The sequence below is a fragment of the Thermobia domestica genome, chromosome 1 (assembly GCF_964235325.1).
Source record: "Thermobia domestica chromosome 1, izTheDome1.hap1.1, whole genome shotgun sequence".
NCBI classification, from domain to species: Eukaryota; Metazoa; Arthropoda; class Insecta; order Zygentoma; family Lepismatidae; genus Thermobia; species Thermobia domestica.
This window is the reverse complement of record NC_137454.1, coordinates 7,067,458-7,086,688: the sequence shown is the minus strand read 5'-3', so window position 1 is coordinate 7,086,688 and position 19,231 is coordinate 7,067,458. Positions and strand designations below refer to the sequence as shown.

General features: G+C 34.2%; 1 protein-coding gene across 1 annotated transcript in view; it reads right to left on the bottom strand.

Moving 5' to 3' along the window:
• The window catches only part of LOC145665863 (uncharacterized), a 120,935-nt gene extending 116,658 nt beyond the window's left edge, over positions 1 to 4,277 (bottom strand). The window contains exon 1 of the mRNA XM_081732980.1: positions 4,166 to 4,277. Coding sequence (XP_081589106.1) covers positions 4,166 to 4,228 — 63 coding nt within the window. The 5' untranslated portion in view covers positions 4,229 to 4,277. The remainder of the gene's footprint in view (positions 1 to 4,165) is intronic.
• Positions 4,278 to 19,231: the final 14,954 nt, after the last annotated feature.

Below are 19,231 nucleotides of genomic sequence, written 5' to 3'. Positions count from 1 at the left end.
TTCTATGCCAGAAAGTGAATAAATGAAATGTTTCCGAATAACCAGATAGGATTATGATAAGACATTCTATATTATCAAGCAATAGTTTTATAATTCTCATAAATAGTTTTTATCTGTTTAAGAATCCTCTCCACAACAAAATACCTACTTGTTTTAAATTTACTTGCTTATAATAGAGAAAGTGTTTTCAGTGTTCGCTTTTTTCAGTATGTTTATCATTAATATATGAGTATGTTTTAATACTCATTAATACTTCCATATACCGTATTATCATTTAAAAGGTCAAAACAATTTAAAAATTCATATTCACATTATGATTCCTACATTGCATTTACATGATTAACCAGTTTTGCTGCAGTTTCTGTTGTTAAACGTTTTGTTTATAATTGACTAAACAACGAAAGGACTGAGTATATTAATAAAAACGTTCTGTAGATAATAATATTGATAATATGAATACTATAAAATAACCATATATAAGAAATTCAGATTTTTTGTTTAATTAAATTGCATTGTAATTTTGGAATGTGATCCTGTGTTATTTTATTATTTCCTCGCTTAGAATGGCTTTAGGTGAATTGGACATATTAATTTGGTATATACCAATTTATGAGTAAGTTTTTCAAATTCACTGGTAACTTCGACAATTGTAAAATAAATTTGGTGTAGGTTTGTACCTACTCAACCAAGAGCATTACAATAAGAAATAAATCGGTAAAAATATGACAATATAGAAATTGTTGTTCTACAAGGGCAATAATGTATAGAAGATCAAAACTGATATTTAAAATCACTATCTCTAAGTTCATCAGCACCAGAAGATCGTTTGGGATGCAGAATAGAAATATGAAAAAATATACAGTATGACAAAAAAATGGAACAAACAAAATTATATATTGGAGACACATTGCCAAGGATTTACTCTCTCGGCACAATCGATGTTTACTTTAATGTTGTTTACTGTATCGGGCTGATGGAATGTTTGTTAAAAGTTGCGATTATTAACCCTTTCCAGCACGTTGGTAACATTTGGAATCACTCATTTTTATAATCATAAATCTAATGTTCATTCATGCAGTTTCCCCATGTAATCATTACACTCTTCTTTTGGGCCAATCTCATAAGTTGGTGCCTCTAATTACTCGCAGTGAAGCAAAACAGAGAATCAAGGACGTGGCATCATTGCAACATGAAATACTGTAAACATAAATGTCTATCCATCATACAAAAATTCGGGCTGGAAAGGGTTAATTTAGTGAATCGCAAGTTATAGTCATTTGTTAAACACACACACACACACAAAAAGTAAGCATACTGAAATTATTAAAAATCTTATTTCCGTATGCTTACTGTTTTGTTTACCTACTATTACATGCAGTAGCGTCTACTCAAGATTCAGCTCATTTATACAAATCAGCAATATTGTAATTAGATTTAGTGAATATCACTCTATCATCATGTAGCGTATTACACTTTCATATTTCAAAATATATTTCATAGTAAAAAAATCAAAACAGTAATCAAAACAGAAGAGTAAAATATTTGCTGTATGAAACCGGTAGAAATATATATAATCTTAATCAACTCCATACTGTGTAATTTATGTTTGTGAGAAGAGTTGAAATAATTTATATTGTAAAAGTTGAAAACATTAGAAGAACCGAAAATCAGACATCCCTTTAATATGTACCAAAGCACTCAAAAATCCGTGGCATGCTTATTCTTTGTGTAATTTCGCAACCTGATGGAGGTCATATTAAATGTGGCAGTAAATTTTATCGTGGTAATTGTCACCAATAATTTAATTGTGACTATCTGACAATACGCGCTATACACGTTGTATGATTCACATATTAACATGAATCTCCTCATTGCTTACATCATTTGTACATGTTCCTTTACAGGCACAACTGAAAAAAAGTATTGGTAAAAACCGTTGAATTCGGTTGATTTTGAGTTTATCGTCCCCTTCAGCAGCGGGACTACATGAGACGGGACCTACTGATTAACGTGGAATCAGAATCGCATGAGGGAATCGAACCCGAACCTCCCACGCCAAAAGGCTTTTATGCTAACCGCTTAGCCACGAAGGAGCTCTTGGTGTAAACAGGCAAACAATACCTTGAAAGGGAGATATTATCGATTATTGTTTTCAATATCTTGCACCGTTATCAAGATTTCAGCCTAATTCCAGGTGGAGTTTCTACTTCAAATACGATCTTTTGTTTTCATTATCATTTGGCCATGAAAGAAAGGCCTGTCAGATATACAATCCTTAGACACAAATATAAGGTGTTGGATTGCATAAATCGTAGTAATTGGTACTTTTATTTATTTCAACACTTCCTGTGTACTCCTAAAAATGTAATAAACACATAACGGTCATGTTCTTAGAATATTGAATTAGAACAGGCCATCGTACTGAAAATTTCAAATCGACCTGCAAAAACGACACGTTACAAGCAGTTGCATTCTTCGAGATCTCCTTATCAAAAATACTGGAGAGAAAAACATAAATTTCTCTAGACTACGAACATATAAACCTAATATTTTAATATATACGTTGTTTTTCCCTTTATTATTTTTTCCTTACAGTACCAGTGCGCATAAAGAACAAGATAATTTCAACATAATATTCACAACTGTCACAAATAAAAAAATATACCCTTATTGTTTGCCAACTTAATCAATTAACTGCGAAATAACTAATATTGATTTTAAGGAAAGATTTTTATCAGCACCAGTGTACTATCAGAGGTCGTATGTTGGAAATATATATATATATATATATATATATATATATATATATATATATATATATGTATATATATATATATATATATATATATATATATATATCAACAAGATTATATAACAATACGTTTATCTGGTTGGTTCAAAAGCACTTTTATCCAGAAAGTTATTTATTTCATGCATTCCCTTTTTTGTTTAACATAATGATATTTGAATTTTATTCTATGTTAATAATGTCACTGTTAAAAATTCGATAGCAAACAATGTGATCAAAGGGTCATGAGTTCTAACTTTCAAAGGAGAATATAATGATTTCATTTGAAATATTTGGACTAATTAAATACTCAGATCTTCTGAGAGGATTGATATATTTGTAGTTGTATTCCCGCATTTATTTATGAGACTCAGGTAGCTAAAATGCTCTGATATATTCCTTTTTAAATTTTCCTGCATGGTAAACTATTATTATAATTTTAAATTCTTTCCGTAGTTCTACATTTTGTTGTTCTTTATTCCTTCGGTATTATATTATCATTTATATATATAGTAAGAATTTAATTCTACTTTGCTTGAAAAAATGCTATTTTTCATAATCAAAATTTGCCAGACGTGTACACTAACATGAAAGGAACTATTAGCTTCAGTGTTAAGATTATCATTTACCCTGATAAGTAAATATCATTTTACCTAAATTATAGACCAAAACTAAGAGCTAGGAACGTTGAGAATTTCCATCTTAAAAGTTTTGTCATGAAGAATATTTTTAAAAACATCAAACATACTATTTTACTTTTTTAGTATATTGCGGGGACAAAACAAACCGATATCATGAAGTCCCAAATTCAAAACTAGTACCAAAATACTCCTGAACCAGTGGAGAATTAAACAACTCTTCTAACTGAGTATTCTCATTCTTATTCGCATATGACATGTTATTGACGGTATTATATAACTGAATCTATATTTTTAGAAAATCAATCACTTCAGTGACAGATTTGGTAAAATATTGTAAAACATGCGTATATTCAATTTTTCTCGAGGTTGACTAGTAAAAGGTTAAACTAAGATGTATTTCGCTCAATTTAAAGCACTCAATGCCATTCAAACAGCAACAAGAGCAATCTTTGTAGAGTAAACATGTTATGAAATATGCTAATATATATTTTTGTCCAATCGTTTGACCACAGTGACTCTATGTTTCAACTACTGACGAGAGAATGCAATATATATAACTTTCATGTTTCATTCAAATCGGTAATATAATTCTGAAGCATACAGTTCTTACATCATTCAGTTCGTACGAAATACAAAATTTGATCAACCTTACAGACCTTTCATATTTCGAGTTTAGTGAATACCTTAAAATTAGAAGAATAGAAATGCCAAGAAATAGAAACTTTGAATAACCTACCTGAGAAATCATTGCCAGTATAATTTGTAGATATTGTAATGAAAGAAACATTGGTTTACCCATGATTTATCTGGGTAATTTTCCTCCGAAATCAATAATGTTCTGATGTGTCTTTTGATTTACGTATATACGGTGGATTTACTGTTACATTTATAAGTCTAACAATTTTCACGGTTAGCAAAGAATGGCTCTTTTTGCATTATGCTTGATTATTAAATTTACAATAGGAACACCGGAATATGAAACACGTTTATTACTTAATATTATTTAACTATAGAAATAAGTCCAAGCATTACTAATTTATATTGTCATTGTTAATCATAACTGAAGTCTTATTCTTTGGATGAGACAAAGAATGCTTATTAAGAGCTGTTATCGTGCTTCATACTGTTCTCGTCAATTGATTCAATATAATTAGCAAATATTATACGACTAAAAGCGTATCTGAATATTTTTCTGTAATCGATTTTTATTTTCTCGATGTGAATTTTAATTGAGCCTGAACACATTAATTTGGATTGCATTCTTTTCCAAAAAAATAAATTTGCAATTCATAATTTATTTTCTGTTTTTCATATGCATGTATGGTTGTTAGTGGACTTTGTGTCCTTGTAGTCATTTCTACACGATCAAATGAAATATAAATGTGTATTGAAAATAACTTTTTAGTTACAAGGCAATAAAAACGAAAGTGTTTCATTTCAAAACACACGCAATTGAAAATTCTGATACAGCCACTAGCAAAATTATCTACCACCTAAGAGCTTAAATTCCATTACTTGGGGTCCAGATCACTTGCAGTTTGCAAAACGACTAAACAGATGCAACTCAATGTACACGTATCTTTTTTCGCATATATATATATATATATATACACATATAGATAGATAGATAGATATATAGATATAGATATATAGATATAGATCTATATAGCAATATATGGGAATAAAATATAGTACACACTATATATCATATAAACCCTATATATTGTTAATACCATAAATATAGTATACACTACACTACCTATGCTATTTCCCAATAATTTGCAATTGCAGTAAATATTGTAACTACATAAAATGAAGAAGAATTAGTTAACTCACATAACTTCGTTGCTTGTACCCACTGTTGTAAATATAAATTATTTGACTTCTTTTGACTTGTATGTTTAATATTCGGTTGATCCTATCGGGCTTGGTATGAATAACGACGGAGAAAAAATTAAAACAATTAACTAATTTACAACATCGTTTTATGACTGCTTTAGTATTCAAATAGTTTGATTGATATTCAAGTAATGGACGAAAGCTCAGAGAACAGTTCAGTTTTAATTCTTTTGGCCTTCTTTCAAAAATTATATACATGAGAAATGAGAAGTACAATTCAAGTAGAAAATTATAGAGCTCCAAGTACAAATCTTACATAGTAAGGAATGAAGGGCCCTACTTTAGAATTCCTTCGCATTCGTCCCTAGTATGCAGAACGAGGATTACAGGATCTTCTTGTCATAGGTACGATACTCTAGTAAATCCGACAATATCTGGAGATTATATTCCCGACGCTTAAGGGAGAACTCTTTTCAAGAGAAGAAAAAATCTGATCAGCGGCACCTGATAATTAAGGGAAATAATTCCATTCATTGATTATTATCTCAAGGGCTTCTACCTTAGGAAATGCGAAAAGGGTCCGGGATACTATTCAGGGCCTAGTAATCAGGTGTTGAGTAACTTCGTACAGCTGAATCCAATATACCTAGTAAATATAACGTTATGGCTGTAGTGCCCTTTGGGATTCTATTTTGTAAATAGACCATTAAACTGTGCCAGCAAAAATGAAGTCCTGTTTTTAGAAGAGAAAAGTCAGGCTTTGGGTAAAACAAATTATAAGGGCCACATATATCTGTTCGCATACAATTAGTTCTATTTCAGTAGTAATATGTGACAATTATCATTATTACTATTATTATTATCATTGGCTCAAAGGGCCCAGGGGGGTATCCACGGCTTCCCGCCCCTGTCGTTCCCATCCTGGCAGCTAAAATATAATTTTGTCCTCACTCCTTCGATTCATCGTAAAAAATCACGAGGGGTCTGCACGAAATTTTGCCAGTCATGTGCAATTACATATTATTTTTTCCAGACGTATTATTTCTAAAGTGTGATCTTGGGTTCAAGAGTAACCACTACCTAGAATTCATGAAGTGACCAATATTGTGAGAATCCATGAGTACAGAAGCCAAACCTGCTAAATCCATTTATGAATTTTGTCAGGAAACGAAACTAAGGGAATGCCTTTTGTCTCAGAATTGTTGAACAACTGTTTTTCTTTAGTGGTAGATTTCACTCATATTCATTAAATAGTGGCATAAACAAAATAAAAAGTTAACAATTATGAAACATAAGGGAGTCACTTTAGCTTCGTCTCCTGACAGAATTGAAAAATTGATTTAGAATGCTTTGCTTCTATACACCTGAATTTTATGAATTTGAAAGGTGACTGTCGACGTTCATTAGAAAATGAATATTGGAGATGTATGAAATGAAGTAAATAGGTGAGCATAATTTTATTACTTAATTTCATTGTGAACGCATTTTATCTGATCCCAAAGGATTATTGTTAATTGCACACGATTAGACTTGCCTTCTGGTTAGCCACATTAAGCAGACGCAACGGTTTATCCCTTTATATGCTAAGTTTTCTATATTGAATCCGCGGTGAAGTCGAAAATACACGCTGCTAGTAATCATAATGTTAGTGGTTCGCGCCTATCCTAGGGAAATTTTTTTGTCTCACATTTTGTAAGGACATTACACATATATGCGTCTTAACATATTCTGGGGGAGTCATTTTTTGGTTCACTGGAGTTCCGTCGCACCTCTGCTAATGGTACTATAATTTTCTAAATAGAAGTGGAGACACCGCTGATCGTAGCTGCGAGACCTCCACTTTTTGCATAGATATCGCTAGTTCCTCAAGCATGGTCCATTGACGCTTTCGGCTATTGTTCTCGTTATTAGTTTTTTTTACACTTCACAAACACAAACGTCCATACAAATTAACTTTATAAACAGAAAATATGTAGGAAAAGTACATTTAAGTGCGCGGGCCACACATAATGTCTTCGCTGGAAACGATTAAAATTTTGATTACCGCAATATCGATGAACTGGAAACAATGTTGATCTCGAAAATCTTCAATGGATATTAATGGCTCGGAAAGATCATAATTATAAAAGAAATGCCCGAATAAATATAATTAAACTGTAGTTTCCCATAACATTTAGTCTCGATGCTCAAGTAGGGCGTTAAACTTCCTATATCTGAATGCTGGAGTAACACCCATTAATACTACTTCTATCAGTCATTTACAACAAATTAGTTTGACAAGTTAGATTTAATTTTTTAAGTATTGTTTCTATATAATACTTTTTATTGTCACCGAAACAAGATGTTTACAATATTGGAACGGTAGAAATGTGACATTTACAGAACATACTCCAAACTATGTTTTTTTTTCTTAATTAACAGCGTTATCTCAGAAAAGTAGGATAAGCCTTGGTTTCACGTCCTACTGATCTCGGGTTTTATTAATTACAGGATTCTTTTATCATTTGTAATATTGATAGTTCCAATGTATTCTCGTCGCCAAATTGCCTTTACAGCGCGTTCACTGATACGTGACCGCGCAGTACTCTATAGAATGATAATAAGTATTTGTGATTAATTTTGAAGAGTTTTTATTTTGACTAGGGAAATAACGTAGGTATAGGGAGTAAAAGCAAGGATTTGAAACATCAATGCCCTGTCATCTCTGTTTTTCAATTTATCGCCTTATATGTTAAGATAAACAACACAATAGAGTAGATCATCTTACTTTTTAAAATTGCCTCCGTAGTTCATTTGTCCAAACATTAATTTCCAGACATGATGTAGAGGGAAGAGAAAGATTTATGTAACTCACTAAGGGACTATAGGAACCGACTGAGCTAATTACAGCTACTAGCGCTTTTCACTCTTCAGAAATTTACTACCACATGTTCACAGGACACTTTTCCTTAGTCCTAAATGCTAAATCTGTGCATGTATTATTTGATTCGCCTTACTGTAATTATTTCAGAATGGAAACTGATTACGCTGAACGTGAATATCTTTCGCTATCCCAAACCATGGGCCATAATAAATGTAAATAAAGTTCTTGTTATTATATAAAACACACAATTCTTTTTTCGTGTATAGAACAATATAATACAGTAACTAATAATCACTAACGCCCGCAGGATTTTTTCCAACGGGTAGCGGAGCAAAAGACCGATATAGAGTTTTTCGTTTTAATCCCTTTATTATTAAGTTAAATGTCATAACATTTATCATTGATAGCGTATATCGTGTTTCGCCGCTCTAGCCTATTAGTCAGAACATTCATCTCCAGCCATAATGTCGAGAGAATAGAAAGAAAGATATTTGAACAGTGGTGTAACTAATTTCGCTGCGTCCTGGATCAATCGGTTATCGATTTACTCATACTCCCCTAAGACCCTTGCCCAAGGTATTTTAGCTGCTGCGTTATATATATATATATATATATATATATATATATATATATATATATATATATATATATATATATATATATATGGTTCCATCTCAGAAGGGCCAAACAAAAGGGCAAAGACAGAAAAACCCAAGTCAAAACGACCCAGGTCAAAAGGGTCTGAGTCAAAAGGGCAGTGCGTCAAACGGACCAGGGCCGAATGGGACCTTGCTACAAAAGGGCCCGGGTCAAAACTTCTCAGCAACCAAGTGGCCAGAGTCACAAGGGGCGAACTCAACACGCCGCTCATAAAAACGGCCCCGAGACAAAACGACTCGGGTCAAGAGGGCGCGAACCAAAACACGCCTTATAAAAAGGGGCCAGGACAAAAGGTTCCCACGACGAAAGGACTTGAGTGGAAAGGCTCTGCGTCAAACGGGCCTTCGTCAAAACTGAGCCACGCTACAAAAGTACTCGAGTCAATCGGCATTGTGTCAAAAAGCCCCGAGTCAAAAGGGACAAAATGAAAACGCCCTCATTAAAATAGCGGCGTCAAAAGGGTCCCAAGACAAAATGGCCCAAGTCAAAAGGCCCTGCGTCATACGGGCTTGGGTGAAAAATGGTCCCCCTACAAAAGGGACCGACTCAAACGGCCCCGCATCAAAAGGGGGCCCGGGTCAAAGTCGAACCGCTAAAAAGGGGCCTGAGTCAAACGGTCCTGAGTCAAAAGGGCCCGGGTTAATAGGGCCTGAGTCAAAAGCGGCCAAATCAAAACGCCTCTCATAAAAGGAACCCAGGTCAAAAGGTTCCCACGACAAAATAACTCAAGTTAAAAATCCCTGCTTCAAACGTGTCATGGTCAAAACGGCCCGTTACAAATGGGCCCGAGTCAAATGACCCTGCGTCAAAAAGGCCCGAGTCAAAAGGCGCTAATGAAAACGTTCCTGACCGAAAGGACCCGGACAAAAGGACTCCGCAGCAAAAGGTTCCGAGAATCGTTTGTGAACATAACGCAAAATTTGGAATTTAGGTAGCGGTAATAAACAGCAATTATAATGATTGTCTCCATTTTTGCGTTACGTTACTGTACTCAGATTTTGTACGGAATGACAGCCAACGTCAGTAAGAGAGGCGACTTTTAAGCGAAGTAACATTGGGAAAATTTAACATTTTACGAAGGCAATTAACGGGAACTGCGGAAATATATCATGGAATTTCATTTACGGTGGAAAACATTAATGGCCTCAAAACACTAGTTCAAAAAACATCAACCAATTTTTCCCCATTGTTATGCACAATTTGTTATTATTATTATTATTATTATTATTATTATTATTATTATTATTATTATTATTATTATTATTATTATTATTATCACTTTTATTATTATCATCATTAATATTAATACTAATATACAAAGTCAGTGGAAGCCCATGCTTTTAAACCAGTATATGCCACTGCTCGAAACTATTTACTCTACATTAACGAAATCAACGCTGCAATACTTTGCTTGCTACCTTCAAAATCGTAAACAAATTTTACTATATCGTAATCATAAATCTCAAATCTTTCATGCAACATCTAGAATTCCTCAAGGCTTAAATCTTGGACCTCTATTTTTCATTTTGGCGGTAAGTGATCTTCCAGAGTACTTTTAATTTTCTGGAAATGTGCTCTTTGCTGATAACCTTTAAATGTTCAACAGAATAAAAACAATTCGGGACTGTTTATTACTTCAAAGTTACTTACAAAAGCTTGACATTTGGTGTAAAAACAATAAATTAAAGTTAAATTTTCGTAAGTGCAGTTATTTAACATTCACTAGAAAAGTAAAATATATTCAATACAATTATTCAATATTAGAGGGGAAACTGAAAAACCTGATTGTATAAGGGATTTGGGAGTTATTTGTGATTCAAATTTATTCTTTACTCAAGATATTGAATCAATTTGCAAACATGCATACAAAAATCTTGGATATATTTATCGAGTCAATAAAGATTTCCAAAATGACGAAACTTTAATTGTGCTGTATTATGCACATGTCAGCTCGAAATTAGAATATTATAGTAATACATGGAACCCTAATATACAGAAATACTCATTCTTGATTGAGCGTGCTTAATATAAGCTTTTAAGGATTCTTACACTTAAGAAAACAAGATTCTATCCAAAATTTAAAAGCTATATTAACCTTGTTGAAAATTTTAAATTTGAAACATTAGAATTCAGGAGAAGAAATATTGATTCATTATTTGTACACAAACTCTTTCATGGCAAAATAGACTGTCATGATCTTAAAGAACAAATATGAATCCAAGTACCATCCATTAACTTGCGCAATGCTTCGAAAAATACATGTTTTTTTGTATGACAGCGAAAACAAACGTCTTAAACAGATATCATATATGGAGAGTTAGTGCAACCTACAACAGGTTAGTGAAAGAAAATTTCAACCTTGGTATACTGGCAATGGATGTAAATAGTTTTATGAACTCTATTCATTCTGTAAGACAAATGTAATTATTACCAGTAGTTTTATTAACGTATATAATCTGTATAACATATACACTATGTAACACTGTAATTTGGACTGTGCCTGTAGTGTTATATGTCAATAAATCAAATCAAATCTACTAAAAATCATCGGTCGTCTTTCGATCATTTTACGTTACTCCCTCCACACTCTCAAGGTGTGCAAGGCTGTCTTACTCCCTACCCCAAAGCAAGAAAACAAACAATATTTTCGCAAATACAGCCAGGCGCAGAGAGGGAGAAACACAAAACGAACACATATCGTTGTATAGCTGCAAGAGACGCATGGGTAATTATAGTTGCCCTCTTGTTACAAGGCGTTCAGTCAAAGATATACTTATCAAGGTCAGTTCCGGTAGTTGAACATGGTGTTGACTTTGGAATACAACAGCAGCATACAACTAGTCCTTTCTGTTAAATTTTCACGAACGTTGTTGACCTTCATGCGTACAGGTCACGTATTGCGTGGGTTTAAATGACATGCTGTGTCAAGTATATATACCGAAAGAGATATGAGTACTCAAAAGCCAAAAATATGTAGGTAATCTTGTTTTCTCTTTTTCTATTAGCCAGTGGAAGTGTGTATTGTTATTTCAACATCCTTCTTGTAGTTTGCTTAGGATTCACTTCCTCTATTTAGTTGAGCTTTTGGCTACGAATACCGTCTTGGTTCGTAGTTCTTATGATAATGGCGTATTTTCGCCCGGAGAAATTACGGTGATAAAAAATAATGTAGACTACGGTGCTTTTGAAACGAACGATGAAGGTAGCTTGTAGAAAGATTTTAGCTTCAATTTACGTGACACACATACATATTTTCATATAGGCTCGCTGCTGAACAAGACGTTAAACCAGTGGCAAATCGTGCTGTAAAATCGGGGTAGACACACAGACATATATATATATATATATATATATATATATATATTGTTATATGATGTTTTTGTTGTTCTGAGATTGACGTAGCAATTGAGTACACTTTCTTTTGTGAAATCGTAATTGAGATCACTTCTTCACTCTCCACCCAGTATTACAAAGGTGGTTCGGAGTCCAACTCCTTTTTAGCATCGGTCTCGTAAACGTCTTTGGCTTACTGGTTCGAAGATGATGAGAAAGTGCACTATCAGTGGTAGAGCTTGGTACTGGAAATCGAAACCCAGGTAACATATGAAGACTGTGAGCCGAATCTAAATAGGTGGGATAAGCTTGACTAAATCAAAGAGACCATTACACTTGACTTTTTATTAAAAAAAAATAAAAATAAGAATACAGATGGATTTTACAAAATCGGTTACTTGGAATGACAACTTGGAAGTTTTACTACATCACTTAAGTGGGAGCACAACCCCTATAATACCTAATGGGTGCTAGAAGGTTTTTATACTAAACCGCGATTTATTGAGAATAGTGAAGTATGAACTTCGTACATCGCAACTTGCATTGGCCCGAAGGGAAAAATGTTAATTCTCGAAGAGGGAATTTGGTCTCAGGTTAAAGGGACTTCGTATTCGTCACTAAACATTCTTAAAGTGCGACTACAACTCTCAAAGTGCTCATTCCGAGTTGAAGGGGGAACTTAGAAAAAATAATCACATACCTGTTTTTCTACTAAGCGTCCGGGACTTGGGAGCACACACACTCGTCGACGGTCTACAGTAGAATCAACCGGAGCGGCGAACAGGCCTCGTTTATAAAGGCGTTTCGTCCCACGCATTTCTGCCAGTTCTGACGTAGCTCGAAGGCGACGTCACGAGCCTCATCGAGCATGGGAGAGACTTCTTCACGCGCATGCTCAATAGTGGTTAAGACTTCTAGGTTTTTCTATGATTTTCCTCTATCACGCCGGGATTGAAATTCCTATTTTACATTTATCTTTACAGTTTTTATCTTACACCTAATTGTAACTACATAATAGATTTCATGTATTTATTGCTTTCGTGGTATTCCCTAAATATTGCATCTAGGACCCAGCTCTGTGATCTGAGTAAATCAAAGCTAGGGTCATACCCCTAATACATGCGTGTGGATTGGTGTCAATGAGGCATCAGGTCGCTAAATCAATCTGAACCTCAACTGACTCCATTCTCCCTATCTCTCTTTTCCTTACTACACACACAATTTGAAAAGCGCGGGCGTCTCGCCCCATAGTTTGAGTCCGGCTTAGGACTTCGAGGCACAACTGTGTAACAGTTATCCGCCGACCTCGGTAAAAAAAATAAACAAAAAAAATGTCGAAAGTTATCTTTCTAGCATTTTTATTCAATTACAGAAACGGTTGTCCAAGGCAAGTTGTTGGGAGTTAAAGGGTTAATATAGAACTGGTCTTACGTCAGGCGCTAGGAAACTAAAAACAAACTTTCTTGAGGGATTGGGAGATTATGCACGACTAAACTGCAAGAGAGCGGGATTGTAAGATTTCATGTGTCATAACTAACTATAGTACGTTTAAATGTTACTCAATTCCATTAACAAACTAGTAGATTAAAACTATGTGGGATGAAACCTTACAATCATGGATTCCTTCTAGCTTATAACTACCAAAAGGTTTCGTGTGACTCACAATAGTATATGTATTTTTTTTAAAAAACCAACATCTAACCATATTATTAAGCATGACTTCGAACCGATTATGAGTACAACTTCTAGTATTATAAAGAAAATTAAGATTTTGTGAGTCCACTCATTTGCTAATTACTAATTAGCTAATTACAATTGTATTTTACTGTACTGAGTACGATTAGAGTTATGCGTGTTAAATGTGCTTGTCTCAGGCTACTAAGTTTTATTCAACTATAACTGAAGAAATTCAACATTAAATACACTCAAACAAAAAAAATAGCGTGAAGCGCTTTAAAGTTTGACTGTGATGAACGATAAAATTACAAGAGTAGTTCTCATGGTTTATAGTATAAGCCAAATGGGATAAACATGCAATGATATAGACTAGTACACTCAATTGTGTTGCCTGAATTTTTTTTTAAATTATTGCGGGGTTGTGCCTTACAGTTTGTGAACGACATTTCTGATGTTGTTTCAATATACCAGTTATACTTCATAAATCATAGGCTATACTCTACGTTCCAGAATCAAGTGAATATGTTATAACCTGTAATGTATTGAAAGTATTTGAGTACTCCCTTGAGTAACCTTTGAAAATATTTGGGTACTCCATTACTTATCTGGTAATATATTTATTTGTAACATAGAAGCGATTGCATACTAAATGAGTAAACCGCATATGTAAAATAACTTGAGTAATTAACAACTAGCGATTAAAACAGTGGCTTAATGCTTAATAAATGTTTTAAGTGCGTCTATACGCATAAGATATTAAACTCACCCTATTGGTATCAAGAATGAATCTCACATTATTAGTTATTGCTCTTTATATCGATAATGCAATAAATGTAATATATTACAAACTTACTGTATAGCTCTGTTCTATACAGGTTGATCATAGTATGTACATGTGTTTTTCTAAACTTCTACTCAGTTTGATTGCTATTGCGACCTGGATTTAGTTTCTCTCATCCTGTGTGGTATGCGATACGCGACACACATTGATTTTTTTTACGTATACTGATAATATACAGACATTACAACTGATTGGTGCGATTTAGCGCACCTAGAGATTTATATGCCATTACTTTAGCTTTCTTTTTCCATGAGTGGTTCTGTTAGCAAAGGGGGAGTCTGAATGGTTAAAATACTGACCCTATGGTTAGTGTGTTAGCTTATGCCCTAAAAGCCTATGGTAATAACAGTTACAAAGTTTAATAGTCAGGGATGCAGTTACATTTGCTATACCAGAGTACATGTTATTGCAGGGGACTTCATAACGTTTATTTATAATTAGGGGGGAAGGTTAGGGGGGTTTATAGGTTAGTATTGTTAGTATTCCTATTCTTATTATTATTAAATCGAGAGGGATGTCATTGTGGTTCCAAGGGGAATTTTTACGAAGTAAAATTACATCATAATTTTATCATGTTAGTGGTTCTTCTCGATTTATAGGATAGATTTTAAACGCAAAAGTTAACCACAACATAAGCTATGGTTGATATGTTTTTTAAAACACACCGGAAGTGTGTTCCGTTCTTTCTTTTAATTCTACTAGCCTTGACAGATAACCGGCCTCGGTTTCCGTTGTGGTGAACTTTTCTGTTTTTAAATCTTAAATGCCTAGTGTAAGGGATTTAGTTATGCAGAGAATAACTCTATATGATGACGTCACGGTGACCTGTTGTTGAGCACAGTTAAATATAATGTGCAATGGAGAATTTAATAAATTACTTCCTTGTCTTTTTAGCTTCGGTGTTTGCCAAAAGATAGCTATACAGAGGGTTCCAAAACTTACGTATTTTAACATGGTGGAATGAAAATGTGCAAACTCGATTACCATACTCACATATAGACTTCTTTAAATGTCTAAAAACAAACTTGTGCTTTTACTTGACCAAACAATAGAAATTTAATTTTTACATTTAGACAATAACTTTCCATGTTTTTTTTTTGTTTTTGGTCCGATAGATCGTGGATATTACAATGAAATTGAGTTGTTTCATATATGGAGAAATATTTAAAGTCTCTTGACATTGTTTACAATCCTCTTATGATTTTTCACAACGCTGATTTAAAAGGAGTTTTTATTCCTTTTATTTTGAGTCTTTTCACTTGTCCAATTTTTTTTGTACTGATGAGCTTTTCACCTGTAAGCAATGAACTGAGGTAAGTCAATGGGAGTCTGTCCATAGATAAAGGAGATTTTCTTGTCACAGTAGAAGTTTATAATTCTTACGGCAGAGAGAAAGTTCTGGATCCGGATGGAAGTTTAGGTTTTAGGTCACTGTTGTCCATTAATAAACAGTGATGGATTGACAATAATAATAATCAATTTCCATATCGTCCCTCTGGACCAGCCCTGGATGGGGCCGACCGGCTGCTATCTGGATCCATGGGTACCTCCAGATACCAGGGGGGGCCTTACTCTAGACATCACACTGGGTAGGCAATGGATATGGATCTGCAATCAAAGAAGCTATTAGACTACATAATCATTAATGCGTTACATAAGAACCTTGTCTTATGCGAAGTACTTGTTTATATAGGAAGTCCACCGAATCCTTTTTGTAATTGTTCATTATATATATATTTTTTTAACGGGACTGACCACACATCAAATCTAAGGAAGGTATAGTAATCAATGGAACCTGCAGGGTTATCCAAAAATGAGGCTATTCGAAGGTGAGAGTCGAATACAGACTGTTTTTCCTTCAGATGTCCTGAATGTGCTGACCACACATCGTCAGAATCTAGGTATAAAAACCTGTTTAAATATTGTATGTGATTGTAGTAATATCACAAGAATCAATTTTGTACCATTGACAGCTAAACCGGAAGCTTAGAATTAAATGTAGGTGCGCTGACCACACATTATTGTTAGGCTGCCTTTTGTGTTCAAGCCGTGACTGTGGATGAAGATCAAAACAACGTCACGGTAAGACAAGTTCTTCTCAAATTGATTGATGTACCTAACTCGGTTTGTTTCTTTGTGAGTGGAATGATAATGATGGAGGAAAGTGGATTATTAACTATACTTTTCGTATACTGCAGTGATTACTGGGTGATGAATCCTATGGTGAGTAAATCCAAGGTACTTTAGAACATGGGCAATACCTGGTTTGTTATGAAAACGTCAGGACGTAATTGCCATATTGACATACATTTGCCGTATATCTTGTTTTCAGATGTAGTCAGGTTGAGGACTAGAGTGTTAAAAGGAAGTTTGAATTTGGCCAGCGTGGCGGAAATGAGTTAATTATACAGCTGGGTATAATGATAAGTGGCTTGTAAATTATCAACTCAGCTGACGAATGCTCGGAGAGAGAGGGGAAAAAGGGGGTTTTGCATCTCAACTGAGAGAATACATCTAGTATACTGTTACAGACGCCGGCTTCCGACCATGGACTTCTTAACATTGTCAGATAAGTATTTTTGCATTGTTTTCCTAATTTAGAGAATAAGAAGTGGTCAGTCGTTCGGATTTCTATGCATGAGTACAAGAAGTCTATTGTATACAATCTTTTATACCTTGAAATATTAATATTATCTACCCCCTTTTTTTTAATTAAACTTTAACAAAGATTGAGAGATTTGAATTTAGGTTACTTCGTAAACCATAGAACTATTAAACAGAGTTGAGATTCAACAAGATTTAATTAAGACTAATTACACTTTTACAAATATGCCAGTTAAAATAATTAGGTCCAAAGTATCTTCAAAATTTACATCAATCAATCTTAACTAAAAATTTAACACAAACTCAAGCAAACGAGTATCAATTTTTATAGTTGTTTCATACTTGAAATTCATGGGTAGTTTTACATTTTATTACATTGTTTACACTTTATTGAAAATTTTCAATTATATCAATCAGACTAATATGAATTTGAATCGTGTATTACTTCCTAATTGTTAGTCATTTCTATTTTTACACATTACTACCCCTGTGTGTACCCATAGTGTTCAAGATAAGACGTATCTCACAATAGGGCAATCCAGCACTTGAGAAATTCTCGGATAACGTGCATGCCATCTCAATTGTTAGAGATTTCTTGAAATAATATTGTATGGTTTTGAGCTCTATAAGGTTAATTAATATAACTAAGACCCTCAGAGGAGGCAGTCTTATCTTGCGCACAATGTGATTTGTTCATTATATTTGAAACCTTCTGTAGGTAGCTTAGTAAGAATAACAAAGAAAAATGTCAAATTCCCTTGGCAGAGTGAATTGACGATCAAGTGATTAAAAATAACTATCTTTTAACAAAAATATAAAAAAGGAAAATGAATACTCAGTTATCTCCAAGGCGTAGGTCCTTTCACTGCTTTTACCTGGGCAGGTTCTGCTACTTCGGCTCTGAAAGGACAAACCTGAAACGAAAAAATTCTCCCACACACACATAGTATTATAGGTTGGACGCGGGGACCTGAAGTTGAATGTAGTGTCCCGAATACTTATTGGCCGAAAATTAACAAACTTGGTAGTTAAGGCGTGACTGGGTTTTAAAGGAGAGTTATCTTATTTAATTTTTATGTCTATGTGATGTATGAGAGATTCGACACACTCACTGATGAATATTCGCCAAGTTTTTGTTTTCTTTTTTTTTAATTTGTCTAAGTTGATGCGACTAAGTCTCATGAGCGACCTATATGTTACGCTTAACATTCCTCTTCCTCACTATCGCTAGAAACTTCTAGCTCGCGTGAGTTATCTCGGGGGAAATACTTCTTTAACCTTTCAATAGTTACAATCTGAGTGTGGTTAGGGTTTGCTACGAGTTCAATTTTACAAGCATTTGTGGGAGAAATACTCCTTAGGTAATACGGTCCCATATACTTGGGTGTCAACTTTGGAGAAATATCCTTCTTAGGTAAATAATCTCTACACAATACTAAGTCACCAACCTTTAATTTAATAGGTTGTCTAGTGCGATCAACGCGTAATTTAGTCTGCTGCTGTGCATGTGTCATAGCCTTCTGGGCTAGTTTACGGATTAACTTTAGTTGTTTCTGATGTTCCTGTATTTTCGTGAATATATACTGGGTGTCCAACTGAGTGGGAAATCTTGCCTTTTGACCAAAGACAATCTCATATGGGGAATATTTCCTAATAGGGGATGTGGATATATTATAGGCATATGCACACAAGCGGACATATTCCGCCCACTTAGTAGGCTGTTTAGCCGTGTACTTAGTTAGGAAACTTGCAATGACAGAGTTGAATTGCTCACACAGTCCGTTTGTTGACGGTTTAAATGCTGCAGTTCGAACATGTTTAATGTCAAATAAGTCATTTAGTTCGGCCATTATCGTTGAGAGAAAATTACTTCCTCTATCCGTCAGTACCTTTTTAGGGGGGCCAAAGCGCGTGATTAGCTCGTCCAACATGGCTCTAGCCACTGTCGGGGCTTTAATATTTCGTAGCGGTACTAATATTGCGAA